Source organism: Papilio polytes, unplaced genomic scaffold (assembly GCF_000836215.1).
Source record: "Papilio polytes unplaced genomic scaffold, Ppol_1.0 DF824169.1, whole genome shotgun sequence".
NCBI lineage: Eukaryota > Metazoa > Arthropoda > Insecta > Lepidoptera > Papilionidae > Papilio > Papilio polytes.
The window spans coordinates 922,061-941,846 of NW_013525035.1; the positions used below are offsets into that span (position 1 = coordinate 922,061).

The 19,786-nt window shown below is 34.2% G+C and overlaps 2 protein-coding genes across 5 annotated transcripts in view; one reads left to right on the forward strand and one right to left on the reverse strand.

Annotated features, from left to right (window-relative positions):
* The window catches only part of LOC106111394 (microtubule-associated serine/threonine-protein kinase 3), a 51,005-nt gene extending 36,960 nt beyond the window's left edge, over positions 1–14,045 (reverse strand). For all 4 annotated transcript variants that reach the window (XM_013293461.1, XM_013293463.1, XM_013293462.1 and 1 more), the window contains exon 1: positions 13,681–14,045. In XM_013293461.1, the coding sequence (XP_013148915.1) occupies positions 13,681–13,813 (133 nt within the window). In that variant the 5' untranslated portion in view covers positions 13,814–14,045. The remainder of the gene's footprint in view (positions 1–13,680) is intronic.
* Positions 14,046–15,002: 957 nt separating this feature from the next.
* The window catches only part of LOC106111270 (mediator of RNA polymerase II transcription subunit 26-like), a 9,210-nt gene continuing 4,426 nt past the window's right edge, over positions 15,003–19,786 (forward strand). The window contains exons 1-8 of the mRNA XM_013293296.1: positions 15,003–15,500; positions 17,875–17,949; positions 18,288–18,423; positions 18,963–19,039; positions 19,145–19,193; positions 19,310–19,468; positions 19,578–19,656; positions 19,732–19,784. Coding sequence (XP_013148750.1) covers positions 15,348–15,500; positions 17,875–17,949; positions 18,288–18,423; positions 18,963–19,039; positions 19,145–19,193; positions 19,310–19,468; positions 19,578–19,656; positions 19,732–19,784 — 781 coding nt within the window. The 5' untranslated portion in view covers positions 15,003–15,347. The remainder of the gene's footprint in view (positions 15,501–17,874; positions 17,950–18,287; positions 18,424–18,962; positions 19,040–19,144; positions 19,194–19,309; positions 19,469–19,577; positions 19,657–19,731; positions 19,785–19,786) is intronic.

The following is a 19,786-nucleotide window of genomic DNA, read 5'->3' on the forward strand; positions in this document are numbered from 1 at the left end:
GACTGAAGTCTGAGATGACGGATGATAGCTATTTGAACTAAATCCCGACGCGTCGACCCTACGGGAGTAGGACAAGGTTGGGGAGATGCCAGTTTAGACTTAAGGGCAAACCCAACTGACATTAACAATCTTAAATTTTTGACTAAGGGAGTATATCTGGGTGTGACAGTAACCTTAATTATTTGTTAAAATTACATCTTGCTTGAGAAATATGTGAAAGTGTGCATCGGTAGATATTTGTCGTCTCGTAACTTCAATACTGCTGAACAAATCTGAAAATTGGGTTAGACCAGCCTGAAACAGTGTAGGTTACTAATTAACCGACTGAAAAGCTGGAGGTTGTCAATTCATCTGCTTTTAACCTTTTGCTCATGAAAACATATCAATTATATTGAAATTGTCTCATAAGTGGTATGTTACGTTTTCATAGCGGACGTTTGCGTCATACTTCGGGACACACCTACACCACACCTGAAATAACTAATGTTTATAAATAATACATATATGTTTGATAACAAGCTTAAAAAGAATGTTTCACTCACACATTTAATCAAAAAATATAACCGAATCAGAACATAATTATGATTTGAATACTTTTATCTAGTCTATACTAATATTATAAAGAGGAAAGATTTGTATTCTTGGATTTTTGTATATATCAAAATAACTCAAAACTATTGGGTCGATATTAAAAATTATATCATTACAAAGCTTTAATAGTGAATAACAAAGACTATATTTTTATTATTTTTTAATTTCACAGACGCGAGATCGCGGGCAACATCTAGTACTTAAGGTTTAAAAAATATAGGTAAAACATAGTTGAAAAAAATATATCTTTGGGTACTCAGAAATCTTGATTAAGTATATCAAATATTATAAATCTATACGAAGTTGAGGAATAAACCCATATAGAAAACTATTATACCGATGAAATTGGACCAACGCCAGACACGGCAAGAAATCTTTCCGCCTAAATAACTTTGACAATATCAACGGACACAATTCAATTAATTTACCACAGATATAAGAAAGAAAACATTTATCTTTTCCAAAATACAACTTATATTTATCAAGAAAACCTTATAATATTCACCTTATGTAATCTATATTATTATAATAAAGCGTAAACACACACTTTGTTGCCTAAGATGTCAACAATCACAGCATATTTTCGAATAATTATTTTTTAATAAAAAGCCCTACACTTAAGTCACGCTTTAGACTATATATTTTCACGTCGTTAAACTTAGGTTTAATCTTACTTATATTTTGAATAAAAGCCCTAATGTGGGAAAGAGACCATAAGTTGCTGCCAACATCAAGAAATCAAGATTGCTAAGATTTGTCATGTCATGTCATTTTGACATAAATATGCTATTGATAATTTGACAATTATAAACAATAAAGTAAAATTTTATAATTTCATGCGGATGAAGCCGCACGGGAACAGCTAGTTTAAAGAATAAAATGCAAGATTCTTTTGTTAAAAGATTTACATAAACACAAATAAAATACCGCAATTTAATTCAAACTAAAACCTCAAACTAAAATATCAATTTTTAAAGACCCCTCATAAAAAACAGAAAACAACAATTGAATTATAAGAAAAAAAGTAATTTAAAATGTTTATAAACCTCATCTATTCAAGTAAAACGTTACAACGTGGCCATTTACTTAGCACGGTTACAAACTAAACTGAGTTATCGTTAAGTGAGCCAAGGTGAAAAGCTGCTAAGTGAACCTGACCTTAATTACTTACTACATAGAGTCCATTAATAATAGCACGTTGCAAACTTGAAAATATAAACGCAGCTCGGCGAAAGCGACCTTTAATGCATACGTCATAGAGTCCATAGACAGTAACACGTTACAAGCCTTAAGAAGTAACGAATGCTGTATGAAATTGACCTTTATTACAAGAGAATAAGATCTATAGATTCGCAGGTTGCAATCCTTTTCTTCATGTTACCTTAAGACTTAATATGGAATGATTCTGATGCATTGATGCACATACACTATGTTTATATCACGACGGTATATCTAAACTAGGTGAACAGTACTGTAAACAAACGCTACTTTTTATTACTATCTCAGTTTTTAAATGAGAATAAGGATGAAGCTATTGTGTATCATTTAAAAAAATGTTACATAACATACTATTGTGGACACGAGTCCAGTAAATAATGTTTTTTCTTTTTAGTTTTAATCAACTCCCAAAAGAAGGAGATTATTAATGATTTCTCTACTAATATTTTAGACATATTAGCTGTCGCTTGGGACTTCGCCCGGGCAAAATTAAAAACTACGTTACTCATAGAAAAATTACCTGTATAACGGTGAAAGAATTTTTAAAAAGTAGCCCAGTAGTTTTTGAGTTATTTCAATACATACAAAAATACAAATCATTCCTTTTTTTATATTAGTGTAGTTAGAGGAAACATGGATTTTTGTACATCACTAATAAAAACAATCTTTCACCATTAGAAAGCTACATAATCGCTGAATAACACAACCATTTACTAGATTTTAATTCCGGAAGAAGTCACGGGCAAAAACCAGTGTTGTATATAGTTATTTAGTATCTACAATGTCAATATAACGACTTGAATAACAGTAAATATAAACAAAACTTATTGTAATCCTATTAAAATGAGAAATACATCCCATTAGTTACATCGACATTAACACAGAGTATTCAAATAAATTTATTTCAATAAAGAAGACACAATCTCATACAAAGTACCTTTGATTGTTACAAAACATTGACTTTCGACATTACGGCTGTATAGACAGTATAAAATATAGACAGAACAATCAAAATGCATAAACAATTGCCAGCTCTTTACACGAATTTAGACATAACAAAAATCTAATTAAATCGTTTTAAAAAACTAATAAACTAAAAAGGAAGATAAAAAAAAAAAACAACAAGTACTTCAATTTCTAATGTACATTGCGTTAGTATTGAGATGTAGACAAAATCTAACATTACTAAAACATAGATCTTCAAATAAATAGACTTATCCCCAGCACTTCCAGATTCGCATAGAAATAGTATCACGTGGGCTAATTCGGCTTCCGTCCAAATGCTTTCATGTTGTTTACGAGTTTGTACCCCCCTCTCCCCTCCCATTGCACCTCACGTGCCATATGTTCCTAAGCACGTGAGGCAACACACATAATTACTGTTACATCATAAATCACACTTGGACTAAGATACAGTTTAATTTGGACTTTGGCTTATGTTTAGTCGGGGAAATCCACGGTGTTCTATTTAGAAAAAAATTGCCTTGCTTTTCGCAACGAGACAAGTCAAAATCGGTCTACCCTCGGAGATCGAAGTGTGCCTGAAAGTGGACTTGACGGTGGAGGAGACGCATAGGAAGTGGAAATGTCCTCTTTATGTGCGTCTCTCTTACGTCAATTAAGGGTAGGCAACGAATCTGCAATTGCGGATGTTTAAGGGCAGCGGTCGCTTTCCATTTGGGAGGATTCAAGTGGCCGCTTGCTTGTTTGCCACCTTATATTATAAAAAAAACCTCTGCACTATACTTAGTTGAACTTAATCTTTACGATCGATGACTTTAATGTTATTTGGATGGATGTTATCTGTTAATGGAAACGTTACTTTTTGCTGTTACAAACACGACGAATCGAAAGGCACGTGTCAGCCAATGCTATCCGAACTGATTCAGCACACGCAATGTTACACTCGATCTGAATTTTAACTCTTATAACTATTTATTTCATGTTATTTATACTAATAATATGGAAAGATTTGTATTTTTGGAATATTGAAATAACTCTAAAACTACTGGGGCAATTTTTAAATTTTTTCACTGTTAGAAAGGTATATTTATATGAGTAACATGGCTATATTTTTTATATTCTTTTTTTAATTTAACGCGGGCGAAGTCGCGAGCAACAGCTAGTTTTAGTATAAATACGTTTGTAATTCACTTCCCATACAACACAAAGTAAAATTAAATTAGTACAAGTATGGATTATTGCTCATAAAGGTGCATTCCCAAAAAAAAAATAATTTCACCAAAAAATAAATATTGCTGACACCACTTTTTTTTATTAAAAAAATATTTTTTTCTCAAATATGTTGACCTCGGCAGTGCCCACATCAAGTCAACGATATAAACACTCCTTTAAAACGAAAAAAAAAATCTCTCTAAACGTTTCCTAATGTACCAGGAGAGCAGAAATCGGTGGGTGATATAAGCTCGACTTTCACTCTCATGAGGCCGTGTGACGCGAAAGTGTCGCGTTAGGGACCATATTGTATTTGTAATTAACCAGGTCGACATGCGGGTCTCGATTACTCAGTCTGGTGGGCGTCCGCCTACCATTACATCCAGTTACTAGATCATGCGTACCACTTAACTGAAAACTTACTATATTAAGCCGACTTACCTCTTTACAAAGATAATTTAATTTTAACCGACTTCCCAAAAAAAGGAGGTACTCAATTCGTCTGTGTTTTTTTTTATATAAATTAAATACATAATTAACGATGTTCAAATAGGAAGAATTCATGTTAAAATCTATACATATAATAAAATTGGAGTGTCTGTTTGAAGTATCAAAAGAAAATTCCAGATTTCCGAAAGATGATGTATTTGCGTTGCAGGTAACGAAAATCGCATTTAAAAAAAATTGTCTGCCTGTCTGTCCGCAAGCAGCGTTTGATCCAGGTAATTTTCGAAACAGCTGGATCGATTCCGACCGGACTTTCATTGGATGGTAGCCGACATGGATAGGCATATTATAGGTTACTTTTTTAAAATTCCGCGCTATCAAAATGGCCGACCGGGTGGTCCAAATTTTCGCTAACTAAGTTTGCGGGCGACAGCTCGTCTACTTATAAAGTCGTCACTAGGTGACAACTTTTATTTGCAGAATACGGGAATAAGACAGAAACTCCACATAAATATTAGAAACTTCGATAAATTGGTATACTTATTACACAAATATGAATTCGAATTTTTTATCTCAACTTTGAATAACATGGTCACCCTAATATTTATATTTGTAACTTTATACAGCGAGTATTTTTCATTTTGTGCTATCAAAGAATTTCTCTTTAATAAAACAGCTCCGCTACGCTGTAGGCGCTTATTTAATTTTTATACAAAACAAGACCGGGATTTAAAGAGAAATTGAAAATACAATTTTTATTACAGCGATGAAAAACTCCCAATGGATAAACTTTTTTTAACATCAATAATTTTATTCCTATGTTTTTTAGACTAACTATGCATTGTTCCACTCGTCTGTATTACTCGTAGTAGTCAATATTAACGCCAAACTTTTTTTTACTTTATACTCATCTCCTATCAGTGTTAGCGTGATATTAAATAGGCTATAACCATCTTCAATACATAGAAAATTGACAATAAAAATATTTTTTCATATACGACTGTTAGTTTCCGAGATAAAAGTGAACAAACATACATATTCCTTTTATTATTAAACACTAGCTGTTCCCGTGCGACTTCATCCGCATAAAATGACAACCTTGCTTCCTTGATGATGACAGCAACTTATGGTCTCTTTCCCACATTAGGGTTTTTATCCAAAATATTTACCCCCTAAGTTTAATGGCGTTAAAACATATAGCCTAAAGCGTGACGCAAGTGTAGGGCTTTTTATTAAAAAAAAATATTCAAAAATATACTGTAATTGCTGACATCTTAGGCAACAAAGAAGTGTGTGTTTACGCTTTATTATAATAGTATAGAAATATAGATTGCATACCAAAGACAATATTAATTAATAAACTAATTGAGTTTAATCATAACCTTTCACGTTTCATTCATAGTTGTTAGAGGACGATTGCGTGGCGAACGGAATCGAACTTGCCACCACACAACCTTGAACTGAATACTATGGTAACTCGGTCATCGCCGCTGGACTTATAAATTACCCGCAGACGAGATTTTATACAATTATCTATAAATTATCTTACTAATATAAATGCGAAAGTTTACATGGATGCATGTTAGTGAGTTTGTGGCCTAAACTGCTGTACGGATTTCGATGAAATTTGGCATAGACGTAGATGATAGGGTGGAAAAACTCTTAGGCTACTTGCTTTTGTTTTTTTTTTAATTCCACGCGGACAGTGTCGCAACATAAAATAATGGCTTTATCCATAATTTGTGCGTACAAATAATTAATTTACGGCTGAATAGCGAAACATATCTTAAGCACTTCGCTTTTTAAGCTCCGTTTACAATCTGACAAATGTAAAAAATTTAATAGAATAGTGTTTAAGCCGTATGTATCTATACTATTATAATAAAGCGTAAACACACACTTCTTTTTTGCCTAAGATGTCAGCAATTACAGCATATTTTTGAATAATTCTTTTTTTAATAAAAAGCCCTACACCTACGTCACGCTTTAGGCTATATATTTTCACGCCATTAAACTTAGAGGGTAAATATTATTTTGGATAAAAAACCTAATGTGGGAAAGAGACCATAAGTTGCTGGCACCATCAAGGAAGCAAGGTTGTCAAGATTTGTCATGTCATGTCATTTTTGACATTTGCAATTGACAATTTGACACATGTAAACAATAAAATATTTTAAGCTGATGAAATCGCACGGGAACAGCTAGTTTTTTTATAATTTGGTACTGATAAGGCTTAGTTGAGTGTTACAATTTCATTATTCTACAATTTCCCCTATTTTCTAAAACATTCTCATTTTTTAAAAAAGAAACTTCGTTAAAATAACACTAGTATTTTCAAGCATTGTTTCCTACTATTTTGGCAGACGTCCAAATGAAGGTCTCGGAATTACAATCCATTGATATTTATGCTAATTGCTACACACGACTATTTCAGTCTAAAGTTAACAATACAAAAACAAAGTTAAGTAAAGGTCAAAAAACAATAACCTACACTAGTGGCTGCCTGCGACTTCAGCGCGGAAATAAAAAATATGACTTCCGCGCACATTAGCAACCTTCCAGTCCCGTTAATAACGGTTTACTTGAGATTATCCGGATTATTCCCAACCGTCATCCCGCCCTGTCCCACGTGGGGACAGATGGGAATAAAAGTTTCATCCGTCCCGCCTTTTGCGGGGACGGTTGGAACTTATTTTATTTCTTAACGGTTCCATCTGTCACCTGATAGTGGGACTAAAGGTGGTACGAAAGAAACTTTTTATTCTCATTTGTCCCCACGTGGGGACAGAGCGAGTGACAGTTGGGAATTATCCGATTATCCGGATCGAACACGGATTTGCGGCCAGACAGACACCAAGTGTATGAAAAAACCGACATTTCAATTGTATTAGTATATAGACTTGATAAGAATGATTTCTACTTAAGTTTCAAATACAAGTACACCCATACGCGTATTACATTTATGACGTCATCATTCAATATTTACACTTAACACCTGTACAAGTCATGTTTTCACTGACTCATATTCCTAAAGACAGCTGTGCATGCTGACATATTAAAACAAAGTTTTCTTAACAAAGAATGAATGTAGTTTTCAAACCATTTAGAATTACTTGATACACGTAAGAGGCACACCTTTGACTAAACTGTCGCACAACTGTGCGATTGTCTATTGTTTTTCAGTCCATTCAATTGTTTAGTTGCACAACTAAAAATCGAGTAGTATGCGCAACCCCGGACTTCATATAAGCTCATAGGAAAGCGAGACTAAGCACTTCTACTACTACTAATTTTCTAAGATTTACTAAGATTATTAGTAGAAATTCAGTGAAAACATGACTTGTACAGGTGTTAATTGTAAATATTGTATGATGACGTCATAAATATAATACGCGTATGGGTGTACTTGTAGTTAAAACTTAAGTAGAACTCATTCTTATCAAGTCTATATACTAATACAATTGAAATGTCGGTTTTTTCATACACTTGGTGTCTGTCTGGCCGCAAATCCGTGTTCGATCCGGATAATCGGATAATTCCCAACTGTCACTCGCTCTGTCCCCACATGGGGACAGATGAGAATAACATGTTTCATCCGTCCCACCTTTTGCGGGGACGGTTGACTCTATTTTATTTCTTAATGGTTCCATCTGTCACCTTATTGATAGTGGGACTAAAAAGTGGTACGAAAGAAACTAATTCGACTTCCGACTTGTTTCTACGGTTTATCTGAATATTAAGAATACTATAATATTTAGCTTATAAAAACTAAAATATTCCAATGAGGGAGTCTTACAGTGTCAATGATTATTGACGGATTCTAAAAAAATCCAACCCTAAACATCGGCCTATATCTTACATTGATTAACAGGGTTTTAGTTCCACAGAGAATAGCAAGATATCTACGGCAATCCATTAAATATAAACTATTAATAATTTCCCCAGACACTCAAGTCCATTGTTTTCGTATACGAACCAATTACGATATAATTACTTATACTGAGTATATAAGGAAATAGAATTCGGATATGTAATTAAGTTGACCCCGATTGAATGTACTTTCTATGTTTATATAACCAGGGGCACATAACTTGTGTGATGTAAATTTATTTAATTAAAAAATAATCGTAATAGTGTTTACTAGCTGCTGCCCGCGACTTCGTCCACGCAATCTAACTAATATTATAAATGCGAAAGATTAGATAGATGTTTGTTAGAGTTTGTAGCCTAAATGGCTAAATATATCTCGATGAAATTTGGCATAGACGTAGGGGATAGTCTGGAAGAACATATAGGCTACTCACTTTTGATTTATTTTCCACGCGGACGGAGTCGCGGGCAACAGATATTAAGATAAAAAAGTAGCCTATAATATGCTCTTCTATGTCTGCTACCCTTCAGTGAAGGTCCGGTCGAAATCGGCCTAACCGTTTCGGAGATTACCAGGAACAAACGCGACTTGCGGACAGACAGACAAAAAAAAATCTCAATGCAATTTCCTTTATCAGCAACGTAAATACTTCATCTTCCCGAAAACTGGAATATTATTTGACATGACTTGTAATCTACAGGTCTTGGGTTCGAATCCCGCCGCCATGTACCGATGTGATTTTCAATTTTTCGAATTTTCATATGTACATAATTTACCCGACGTTCTTACGGTGAAGGAAAACATCGTGATGCCTGCAAATATCGGCGAAGAAATTCAAAGATATGTGTGAAGTCAACCAACCCGCACTTGGCCAGCGTGGTTGACTATGGCCTAGTCACCCTAACTTTAGGGTAGGCTCCGAGCCCCTCGGTGGGGACGTATAGTGAGCTGGTGATGATCAAGACATTCAAATTTTAGTATATGTATAATAAGATAGATAGATTAGGCTGAATCCATGGAAACAAATGCCAATATTATGAACCAACAAGAATAGAATCCTTACCCTAACAGTCATATTTTTTACACATAAAGCTCTATATGAAAGAATGTACAAAAAGGCTTTACCCTAGTTAAACGAAAGATTAACGATTTCGATAAACGTTGCCATCCTTATAAAAAAATAACGTAGAAGTCAAAGTGGACCGAGATTATTGGGTACAGCCTTTAGACATTTTGATAAAAATAAAAGTGTACAGTCAGACAAAACTGGTTCGATACAAAATCAATTAATTTGCAACAAAGTGAATACAATACGCGGCAATTTTAATAGAAAATTCCATTAAGAAAACCTTGAAACACAAGACAATGAAACAAGTAAATTTATAGAAAAATTAGTGAAACCGTTTATTTATTTAAAAAAATAATCTATACTATTATTATAAAGCGTAAACATACACTTCTTTGTTGCCTAAGATGTCATCAATTACAGCATATTTTTGAATGAATTTTTTTTAATTAAAAGCCCTACACTTACTTTATCCTTTAGGCTATATATTTTCACGCCATTAAACTTAGGGGGTAAATATTTTGGATAAAAACCCTAATGTGGGAAAGAGACCATAAGTTACTGTCAACATCAAGGAATTAAGGTTGCCATGGTTTAAATGTTATGTCATTTTGACATTTGCTATTGATATGTTGACAAATGTAAACAATAAAATAAAATCTTCATAATATTATGGGGATGAAGTCGTACGGGAAAAGCTAGTAAACCATAAATAATATAACATCAACTAATTTATAAAAAAAAACAATATACAATACGACTTATCACTAGTACTGAATATGAGAATATAAAATTAACCTATCAAAACAAGCAAAACCCTAGTATGCCACTAGTTTCATAAGCTACAAAGAGCGAGATCGTGATCGGCCCAGTTGCCGCTCCTTTCACTCAAACGATGCCAACAGTTGTATAAGTCACATTGGATTACCACAGTACTATATCTCATAAACCCCACCTTACAGTGTAATACAAACTGTATAGAAACTGGGCCTAACAAAATTTCAGTCATCGGCGGGACTCAGAGGAATCACGCGCCCAATCCTGTAATAATAACGAAGTTCCGCCCCTGTCGAGTCTCCTGAGGGAGCCCTCGAGCTTAGATACTCGTAAACGAATAGGCTAAGCGCCATCTGCGCCTCCACCTTAAGTCCGGTGAATCTGTAAATGCATCTTCAATTCAAACAGTGGCAATTCAGTCACAAAACCAAAAAATTCCGCGGATGGATGATTATATGCGCCCAATGTAACTAACAATCTCTGGTGACGTATTTGCGATCTCACTGGTGTTGCTTTCCATAGGCATGAATAATCTCTTTTCATTAAGAAGTCCTCTCTAACCTAAAAACTCATGAAATGCGTAAACAGCTAATTAACTCCTTAAATTTGTAATCTCGTAATAAGTACAATTTTGATACAAATTCGCACACGCCAACAAAGTCGAGATAAAAAACCAAAAACCAATGTTTTGGCAATGGAAACGTACTAACAATTAACACTATCGGATTAACGGACGCCAATAACGACCTTTTATATTAATTGCGTAACTAAAGTGCTGTTAAAACGTAAACATAAAACAAGCAAAAAACAACCATAACTTTAATCAAAACTACAAATATACAAGGCACTATAAATCTTTTTATGTTTGCGTTGCGACACATTTATTCATTAAAACTAAGTCTTGCGTTACGATTACGACTATCATGTGGTCAGTCTACAGTAGTAGAGTCTGCTTTAACATCTTCGCACGAATTGGCCGGCTCGCCCGGTGTAATAACCACACAGAAAACAGGCGTCAAGTGGGAGCAATTCCGCGTTTCGTCTGATGAGTGTGGTGCCGGAGGCGTAATTTTAGTCCCTTTTCCTTTCCACTCTTTTCTTAAGAGGAAGGAATGGGAAGGAAAATTGGATTTGATGGTAGAGGAGACACATTGGAAGGGGAAATGTCCTCTTTATGTGCGTCTCTTCCTCCGTCAATTAAGGGTAGGCAACGCATCTGCAATTGCGGATGTTTATGGGCAGCGGTCGCTTTCCAATTCGGTGGATTCAAGTGGCCACTTGCTCGTTTGCCACCCTATATTATTTAAAAAAAAAAATATCATGGCTGTCGTGTATTTACTAAACATATAGATTCCATCCATTCATCTATCCATCTTTTCGTTCATCATTCATCAACTTTCGCATCTATATAGTACAAGCTTTAGCCCGCGACTCCATCCGCGTGGAATTAAAAAAAACCAAAAGTGAGTAGCCTATGTGTTCTTCTGGACTATCCTCTACATCTATACCAAATTTCACCATAATCTGTTCAGCAGTTTAGGCTACAAACACTAACAAACATCCATCCATCCAAACTTATAGTATGTATAGTATGATGGATTTTAACCTATGAATAATTTTCGTCTAATTTATTCAATTTTCAACCTAAAAAATAACATATATGAATATTTTTTGCAATTTTTATTAAAACTAGTAACACTGTAAATACAAAAAACAACAAGATATCTTGTAATAATACACAGACTTAATAAAAAATCTTTGCATCACAAACCAACAGTTTGGCATTAGAAGAGCATTATTGCCGCCTTGTAAAAACCAATGCAAATAGGATGGCCTACATACTCGGACATTAGTTCTGCCTTTTTATACATAAACTGAAAGTATACAACTTCAATGTGAAATAAGGTCATGGTTATTAAAAATATACAGTTATGTCGGCATTGTTTTATATACTAAAAATAAATTATACATCATTATTTAGGCAATTATTCAAATATATACAAGTAAAGAATTAATGGTAATAACTGCAATAAGTGTCAGATTTATAGTCAGAATTAATATGATGATCATTTTTTAGATATTTTTAGAGTGAAGTATCAATAAAAAAAATTATGAATTACTTCTACAGTGGAACCTTATAATATAAAAAAGTGATTATCTGACCTTATCTTATGAAAATAAAAAATAAAAAAATATTTATTAAACACAAAAAAGATTATACAAAAAAACAAATAACTTTTGACAATAACTTAAAATTATAAATTAACTTGCACGCTTTGTGATGGGACAAGTCCATTTTAATCATACTAATATTACAAATGCAAAAAATTTGATAGATGGATGGGTGGATGGATGTTTGTTGGAGTTTGTAGCCTAAACAACTGAATGGATTTCAATGAAATTTGGCACAGATGTAGGGGATAGTCTGGATGAAGATATAGACTACTCGCTTTAGTTTTTTTAATTTCACGCGGGCAAAGCCGCGGGCGATAGCTAGTACTTCATCATTTTATTTGTTTAAAAATTATGAATTTATGCATAGGTGGTAGATGAATAGTTGAATAATAGCACATAGTCTGGAAGAACACATAGCATATTTTATTAACTGTCTAACTGATTTCTGCATTCTTGATATAAGAGTTTGTTTTTTTAATTCCTTGCTTATAAAATATGTCACTTTAAAGACTAGTGAATATAGTTTTTATAACAAATACTAAAATCTAATCTTTTTCATTAATTACAGATATAACTGGAAAGAGATAAGCAAAACAGCATCTGAATAGTGTTACAGTTACAATAATGAATAACATTTTCCCACAACCCAATTGTTACAAAGGCAACATACTTTTGTAAATAAACAGTGTTGCTATCTGTTCCACTTTTAGCTCTCAGTTGTATATACAGTATTATTTATAGAAAAGATTAAGCAAATTTCATAGTAAAAATATTATAAAAAAGAATCAAAAGAGGTGTCAAGACTATAAATGAAGGTGTATGGTCTACCTACCTCTCTGGGTTGACTATGCAAGTTGTGTTGTTATAGAAAAAACTTACAACCATAGTTTTATGGTGAACATAAAACTGTCCAACAAATAGACAGATTGAGATGGTAGTTTCCTTTTTAAGAAAATAAACAATAAAGAAAATTATAACCAATTAGTTGTTCCCATAAAATACTCATAAATTGACTGTGAAAAACATAGTTCTTAGAATGAATTCAGTTGTTTTTACAAATTTCATAAAACACAAGTGAATATAAAAGTACAAGAGATTAATTACAATATAAATCATAGTGATAAATATGAGTAGTTACTTAAATATTCTCTTTAATACGTAAATCAGTATTTAACATGTCTTTGATTGCTTGATACATAAGTGTAAATAATTGATTGTGTATCAATGCGATCCAATACGCTGGGAATATTTATGGTCACTCTCAATTACATTCTCAATGAGAGACGAAGAAACCTTGAATTCATATATTAGCGCGCTCTAATCAAGAAATCAAGAAACAATACAAGTTTTGTTATCATACCTTCAGCACTCTGATTTAAAGATGAAGGAGCCCCCGTCGATGATAGATCCTTTTTCTTACCGATGTTCGGTAAATCCGAGTCCGAATCATCGAAAATAAGCGTCCGGACAGATTGTGAACACCGCCGATCCATCGCTCTCTCACAACATAACACACAAATATACCGATATTATCGCCATTTATGATCACATATCAATTATTACCCTTTACTTCACGATAATAACACCACACCAATGAATTTGCACAAGTATATTAAGCGAATTTACTCGCATAATATTAAGGTAGAAAACAGGACTTTATTTTTTTTTTATTTTAAGCCATAATTTTCAAACACGACACACGACTTTGTACGATCGAAAAGTGACACTTTTACATTTTGAAAGATGGCCTAACTTCGGTGTTGCTCTGTTATAAAATCCAATCTTTCGCTGCGATCAGAAATTCTCACAGAACTTTATTTGTAGTTTGGGTACTTTGTCTAATTTGCAGGATTCTTTTCTTAAAGCAACTTTCACAACCGGTTAACAACCATTAATACAAACAACTGATAATAGTCTAGTTGCAACGAAACATTTGTGTATTTTCATATATGAACCTATATTTTCAATTTTAAAATATAAATATTAATCTATTTCTAAACACTTTACTACTATGCTGTAAAATCAAGGTTCTTAAAGTCTGAAACACTTTTTTGAAAATGACGATTTTTCTTTTTTTTTAAAAAAAAAAACGTTCAACTTTTATACTCTGTTACTTCTCCAGATTGTGCCACCATCTGTCGGATAGAATTTGGGTCAAACATTTTTGTTTTTATTTTGAATGGCAAGTCTTATAAATGTTGCCGTACTTTAATTTAAAACTATATAAAATTCACGTTTAAATTAGTATATTTTAGAGTGTAAACCTAATTTTCCTAATTATCTTTATTTGATGTTAAATGTGAATCACAAATAAATGTTTAAAATCAATTCTACAATGTATAAAATAATCCGGTCAACGCCATCTATCGACAAAAGTGCGTTGATTCAAATTTTCACCGTCAAAAGAAACGGAAAAACACGAGTGTGCGTCGCCTTAGTAGATATCAGCTGAATTATTCGGCTAAAATGCCCTGGCACGGGCATACGTAGTCGTCGGTCCGCCATTACGACGCAGCCGAGACACGTTCGTCGTATTTAGTTAAATATTTTCGTTTATAAATGAGTAATAACGCTCATGATCTAAGTAATCGACTTCTGAATGCGTTGGATAACAATTACAATGTAAGTTTCATGGTTTTGAAGATGAAAAGTCTGATAAGCAATTCAAAGATACGGAAACGTCCTGCACAGGCCTGTGTCACCCGATTCGAGTTACAATTTTGCCTCTTAGGAGGTTGTCTCTAGACAAACTATGATTCTGTGATGATACTAAGAAGTATAGAAGCCCTAAGTGAACATAGCTGAGCATGATTATCACGTTATTGAAAGGAAAAGTGTCTGTATGGATACGTGAGCGATTCGAGTGCGGTGTACGGGGCCACTGACGTCGCCAGCGCTCGTCCCTCCGTCCCTAGTGCCAAATGTTTTGCAATGTGAAAGTATGGAATTGTGCCACGCGTGACCTTTCCCGTAGATTTTCGTCAGGTCGCTCCGACGAGCGGAAAATTGGGCTGATTGGCAGTGAAAATGTGTTTTGTCTCGCGGCTGACTTTAGTGCGCCGAGGTTCGAGCGCTGGCGGTGTGGCGGTCACCCTGACCGTGGCGTATGCCTTCGTCAATCCCAACAAGATTGTAACTATATTTATATCAATTTATTCACTTTTGATGGTGCAATTGCAGGTCAGTTCAGTTTTCGCAACAATTTAGCATAAGGATGTCATTTCTGAACTCTTCGATGATTGCAACACAGATTTGCTTTGCATGTGGTAATTGAGATGTAAAAAAGATCTCTATTTTAATTCAATCTCATGTAATTTAGGCCTACAAATGTGGAAAATTCAAACTTTACAGGTGTGTTACAACTTAGAGGTTACCTCATGAACTGTAGCATTGGCATTCCATGATGCCATATTTAAGTTATTTTAAGAATCTAACATATAAATATCCTATAAAATGTAGCATCCTTGTGCTTGGAATTACAGACTATATAAAGCCTGTAAAACTTCCATAGCAACAGACAGTACATAATGAGTGCTAATTTAAAAATAAAATAATTTAAGCATATAACCATGAGGTTAAGACAAGTATTGTAACATTGATTTGATTAAATTTAAGGGACAGTTCCACCACATGTTGTTACCATGTGTTCAACAGCATGGACTTTTAACAAAAACTTTTTCAATACATCTAGCATTATAAACCTGAATACTGTATTGAAACTGATTTATTGAAATCCCATGAAAATAATACAAATAGTCATTTACCATTTGTAGTGTTAACAAACTTAGAATGGTACTGAACTGTACATTACTGAAGAAGCAGATATTGATAAAATTTTAATTCCTTGGTACATGATATATTTTTACCAGAAAAATCTTATTTGTTACTTAGCCAAAAGTGGACGAAAAGTATGCATTAAAGAACTTGAAAACTTTAATATAGTTATCAGAGGTTATTCTCATTATATTTGATGCCATAAAAATCTTATTTTTTTAAATGTAAATTTTGTTACTTGACTTTTGTTCTCACTAAATAGATGTCATACAAGTCTTACCACATTTTAGTAGTCATCAACTAGCCCTTTTCCTAAACAGAAGAGTTGATACCTCTATTCAATTATTTTGTTGATTTCTTGAAAATGTTTCAACTGATTAGTCCATTATTCACTTGTGTGCGATACTTTGTTGTGCTATCATTTATCAAATAAGATTAATTGGTGATATCACACATTTATTGTTTATTAATAATTTGTTAACACTTTGTAACCACTTTTTATATGGGACTATTAATAATAACATATCCCTTATAAGGGTGTGTGAGTTTGGCAGGGGTTGGAACATATCGGAGATGAATGTAGCATACTTTTGACCTGTCTAAAGGAACCAACACATCAAGCAATCAGTGCATTTGAGACATGATTAACTCAGCAAAAAATTATGATCTGCAGATCAGCTCATGGTGTGTGTTGTCCCCAGCTAGGTTGTGGCTCACCAACTAACATGGTTATAGTACATTGTATTGAGCTGTTGCAAATTTTACTGTTGAGCCACAGCTCAACGGTTCAAGCATATGTAATTTGATCTAAGCTAATTCAGAGCTGATTTACACCTATATTTTAAAAGATTAGGTAGCTGCTTTTAGCGCTTGGTAAAAATATACATAGTTTTTGATTTTTCATAGAGAATAAGACAAGTTATCTTTAGTTAACTGTTCAAAACATAGTTGCAAAGATAACATTACTTCCTACTTCTATGATAAAGTTATGTTAATTGTTAAAAGTAATATAATTTACTCTTCTTTTAAGTATGAACATTGTTTTGCGGATTTTTCTAGAGTTTTCATCAATTTTCATGTTTAAGAAATAAATATCTTTATAATATAGAGTTGAGAATTCTATGATTTATTGTAATCTTTTTACTGCACTCAGAATTGTTAATTGCCAACCAAGGCAGTCCCTTACACTTAAGTAAACATTAAACATGAGAAGCAAGCACTTTCATTCATTAAAATTGAGTGAAAGATGAATTAAGATTCTTACATTGGCATTAAAGAATAAAACAAATCTTTGGTTACAATAGGAAATGGTACTTTTTCAATGCACACATAAATCGATTGATTGCATTCGACGCTCGTAAAACGGTTTGATAAACTTTAAAAAAAGAAATTGGATTCTGAATTTGTGTTTGTGTACAATTTTTTTTTAATTTTCAGATAAATCATGTATCTGGTGATAATGTTTTTTTTTTTGTGATGAACATTTAATTTTTGTTTTTTACAGTTTGTTTTTGGTTTTGATGTGGTAAAAGAAAGTTTTTGGAAGAAAGTAATATTTTGGGAATTACCATAATTGTTGATTACTCTCAAAAGTGATTAAATATGCGATTCAGGTCTTTGCTAAATACAAGATTTATATCTATACTTTCGTTTGTATTGCGAGGGAAATGAGTCTACTCTAATCAGGGGTGACACGGGCGTCTTTGAGTTTCTTTTCAGATACATGCCTATGCAGCAGGCATTTAAGTATAATATTAATATGTTAATATTTCAATTCCAGGTGGTCGACATGCACGCTGTCAACGAAATTATATCCATTTTGGAGAAAATCAATATTACAAAAGAGCTGTTGGAGGTAAGGAAGTGCCAAGTATTAAGTGAAGTGGGGCAAATTAAGTTCCGAGGGGCAAACTTGTCTACCACTTATAGTTCACTAATTGTCTTGTTAATTTGTATTACCTCTGCCCACTTGTGACGTCATATAGTGTCGCTGCCAAATTTTATTTTAAAACAAATTACATTGTAAAACATCTTTTATAATATTGTTGAATGTACAAAAACTAGAGAAACTTATTGTTAATGTATGCTATGTGAAAAAGGTTATGTTTAAGGGACTGAATTCAGTTACTCGTTGAATTATAGGAGTTTCATGTTCCCACAGATAAGTTTAGGTTGATATAAATTGGTTTGCAGACCACCCGACTGGGCAAGCATGTCAACGAGCTGCGACGGAAGACGACTGACCAGACTTTGGCGAGGAGAGCCAAGGTGCTGGTGAAAAGATGGCGAGACCTCGTCATACCAACTGTTGCCTCGCCCGCTCACACTGGTACAAAGCAATACTTGATATTTTTCCTTGAGACATTGTATAGCTTAACTAAGTATATAAAAACTATTACATGAATGCGCTTCCATCGACTATTTTCGCCTTTGCACCCTTTTTCTCATAAGAATAGGATGAAAAGGGAAAGGGTTTGACCGTGGATGACACGCATAGGAAGGGGAAATATCCTCTTTATTTTCGCCTCCTCTGTCGATTGAGGGTTGGCAATGCGTCTGTTATTGCGAATGTTTATGGGCAACGGTCACTTTGCTATTTTGTCGGATTCAGGTGGCCCCTTGCTTGTTTGCCACCTTTTGATATAAAAAAAAAATACACTTTCCTATCATATATCTTTTACTTTTTAATGCAAAATGGCTAGGGTTTTATTTTGTTTATTCTGGTGATAACCTAAACAGCTTAACTGATTATAAAGTGTGAGGTGCCATTTGATGGTTCTTTTATTTGGGATACCTTTATGGTCAGTTGAATTTAATATATGATAACATTTACATACATTTCTTATTTAAACATAGTATTGTATGTAGGTTCAAACCGGTCGTCAGCGGAGCGTCAGATGCGACGACTGGGCGGGACACCGCTCACCTCGCCCGCGCTCACACGGGTATGTACATTATATCTATAAGAACTCAGATATAAGCAGTAATGTACAATGCTATATAGTCAAGTAAAACTTAGAAAATCAGTAAAAAATTAACTATATTTCCAGAATGTGGTGAGTCCTGCCGTGCCCAGCCCACGCACGCAAGCCCGCCCTGGTAAGTCAGCTTATATTGTCTCAAAATGTGTACTAGCTAGTACTAGTCAAATATAGCTAGATATACATAAACGTGAAAAAAATTTTTAATTAACTTTGAAATTTGTATGTTTGCAGCGTGGGGCGGATACGAGTCTGACTCGCAGGATGTGATCTTAGTGGATGATGAGCCCCCCGCCGCGCTGCCGCCCCCGCCCATAACACCCCTCGCGCCCCTAGCGCCCCTCGCCACACAGAAACCCCTCACGCCCACGCCCACCATTACGCCCACGCCTCGTAAGTCAAAATGCCAATAAATGTACATTTGGCGGTGATACTTCATGTTTTGGAGTTTTTAAGTTTTCTCATTTTCACTTTTATGATGAAAATTTGCGTTGATTTGTAGCGATCAAGAGGCAACCGTCCCCTGAAAGTGTTCATGATGACAAAAAAGCGAAAAGGGATAAAAAGCCTAAGAAAAGAAGGTGAGCTGACAAACTTACCTTTTGTGTTTTTTTTTTAATTTTGGTAATGGATAATTGTGTATTGCTGTCACTCAGGGGCCACAGTCGCGCGGGGTCCGGTGCGGAGGCGGGGGGTGTGGTGGAGAGTGGC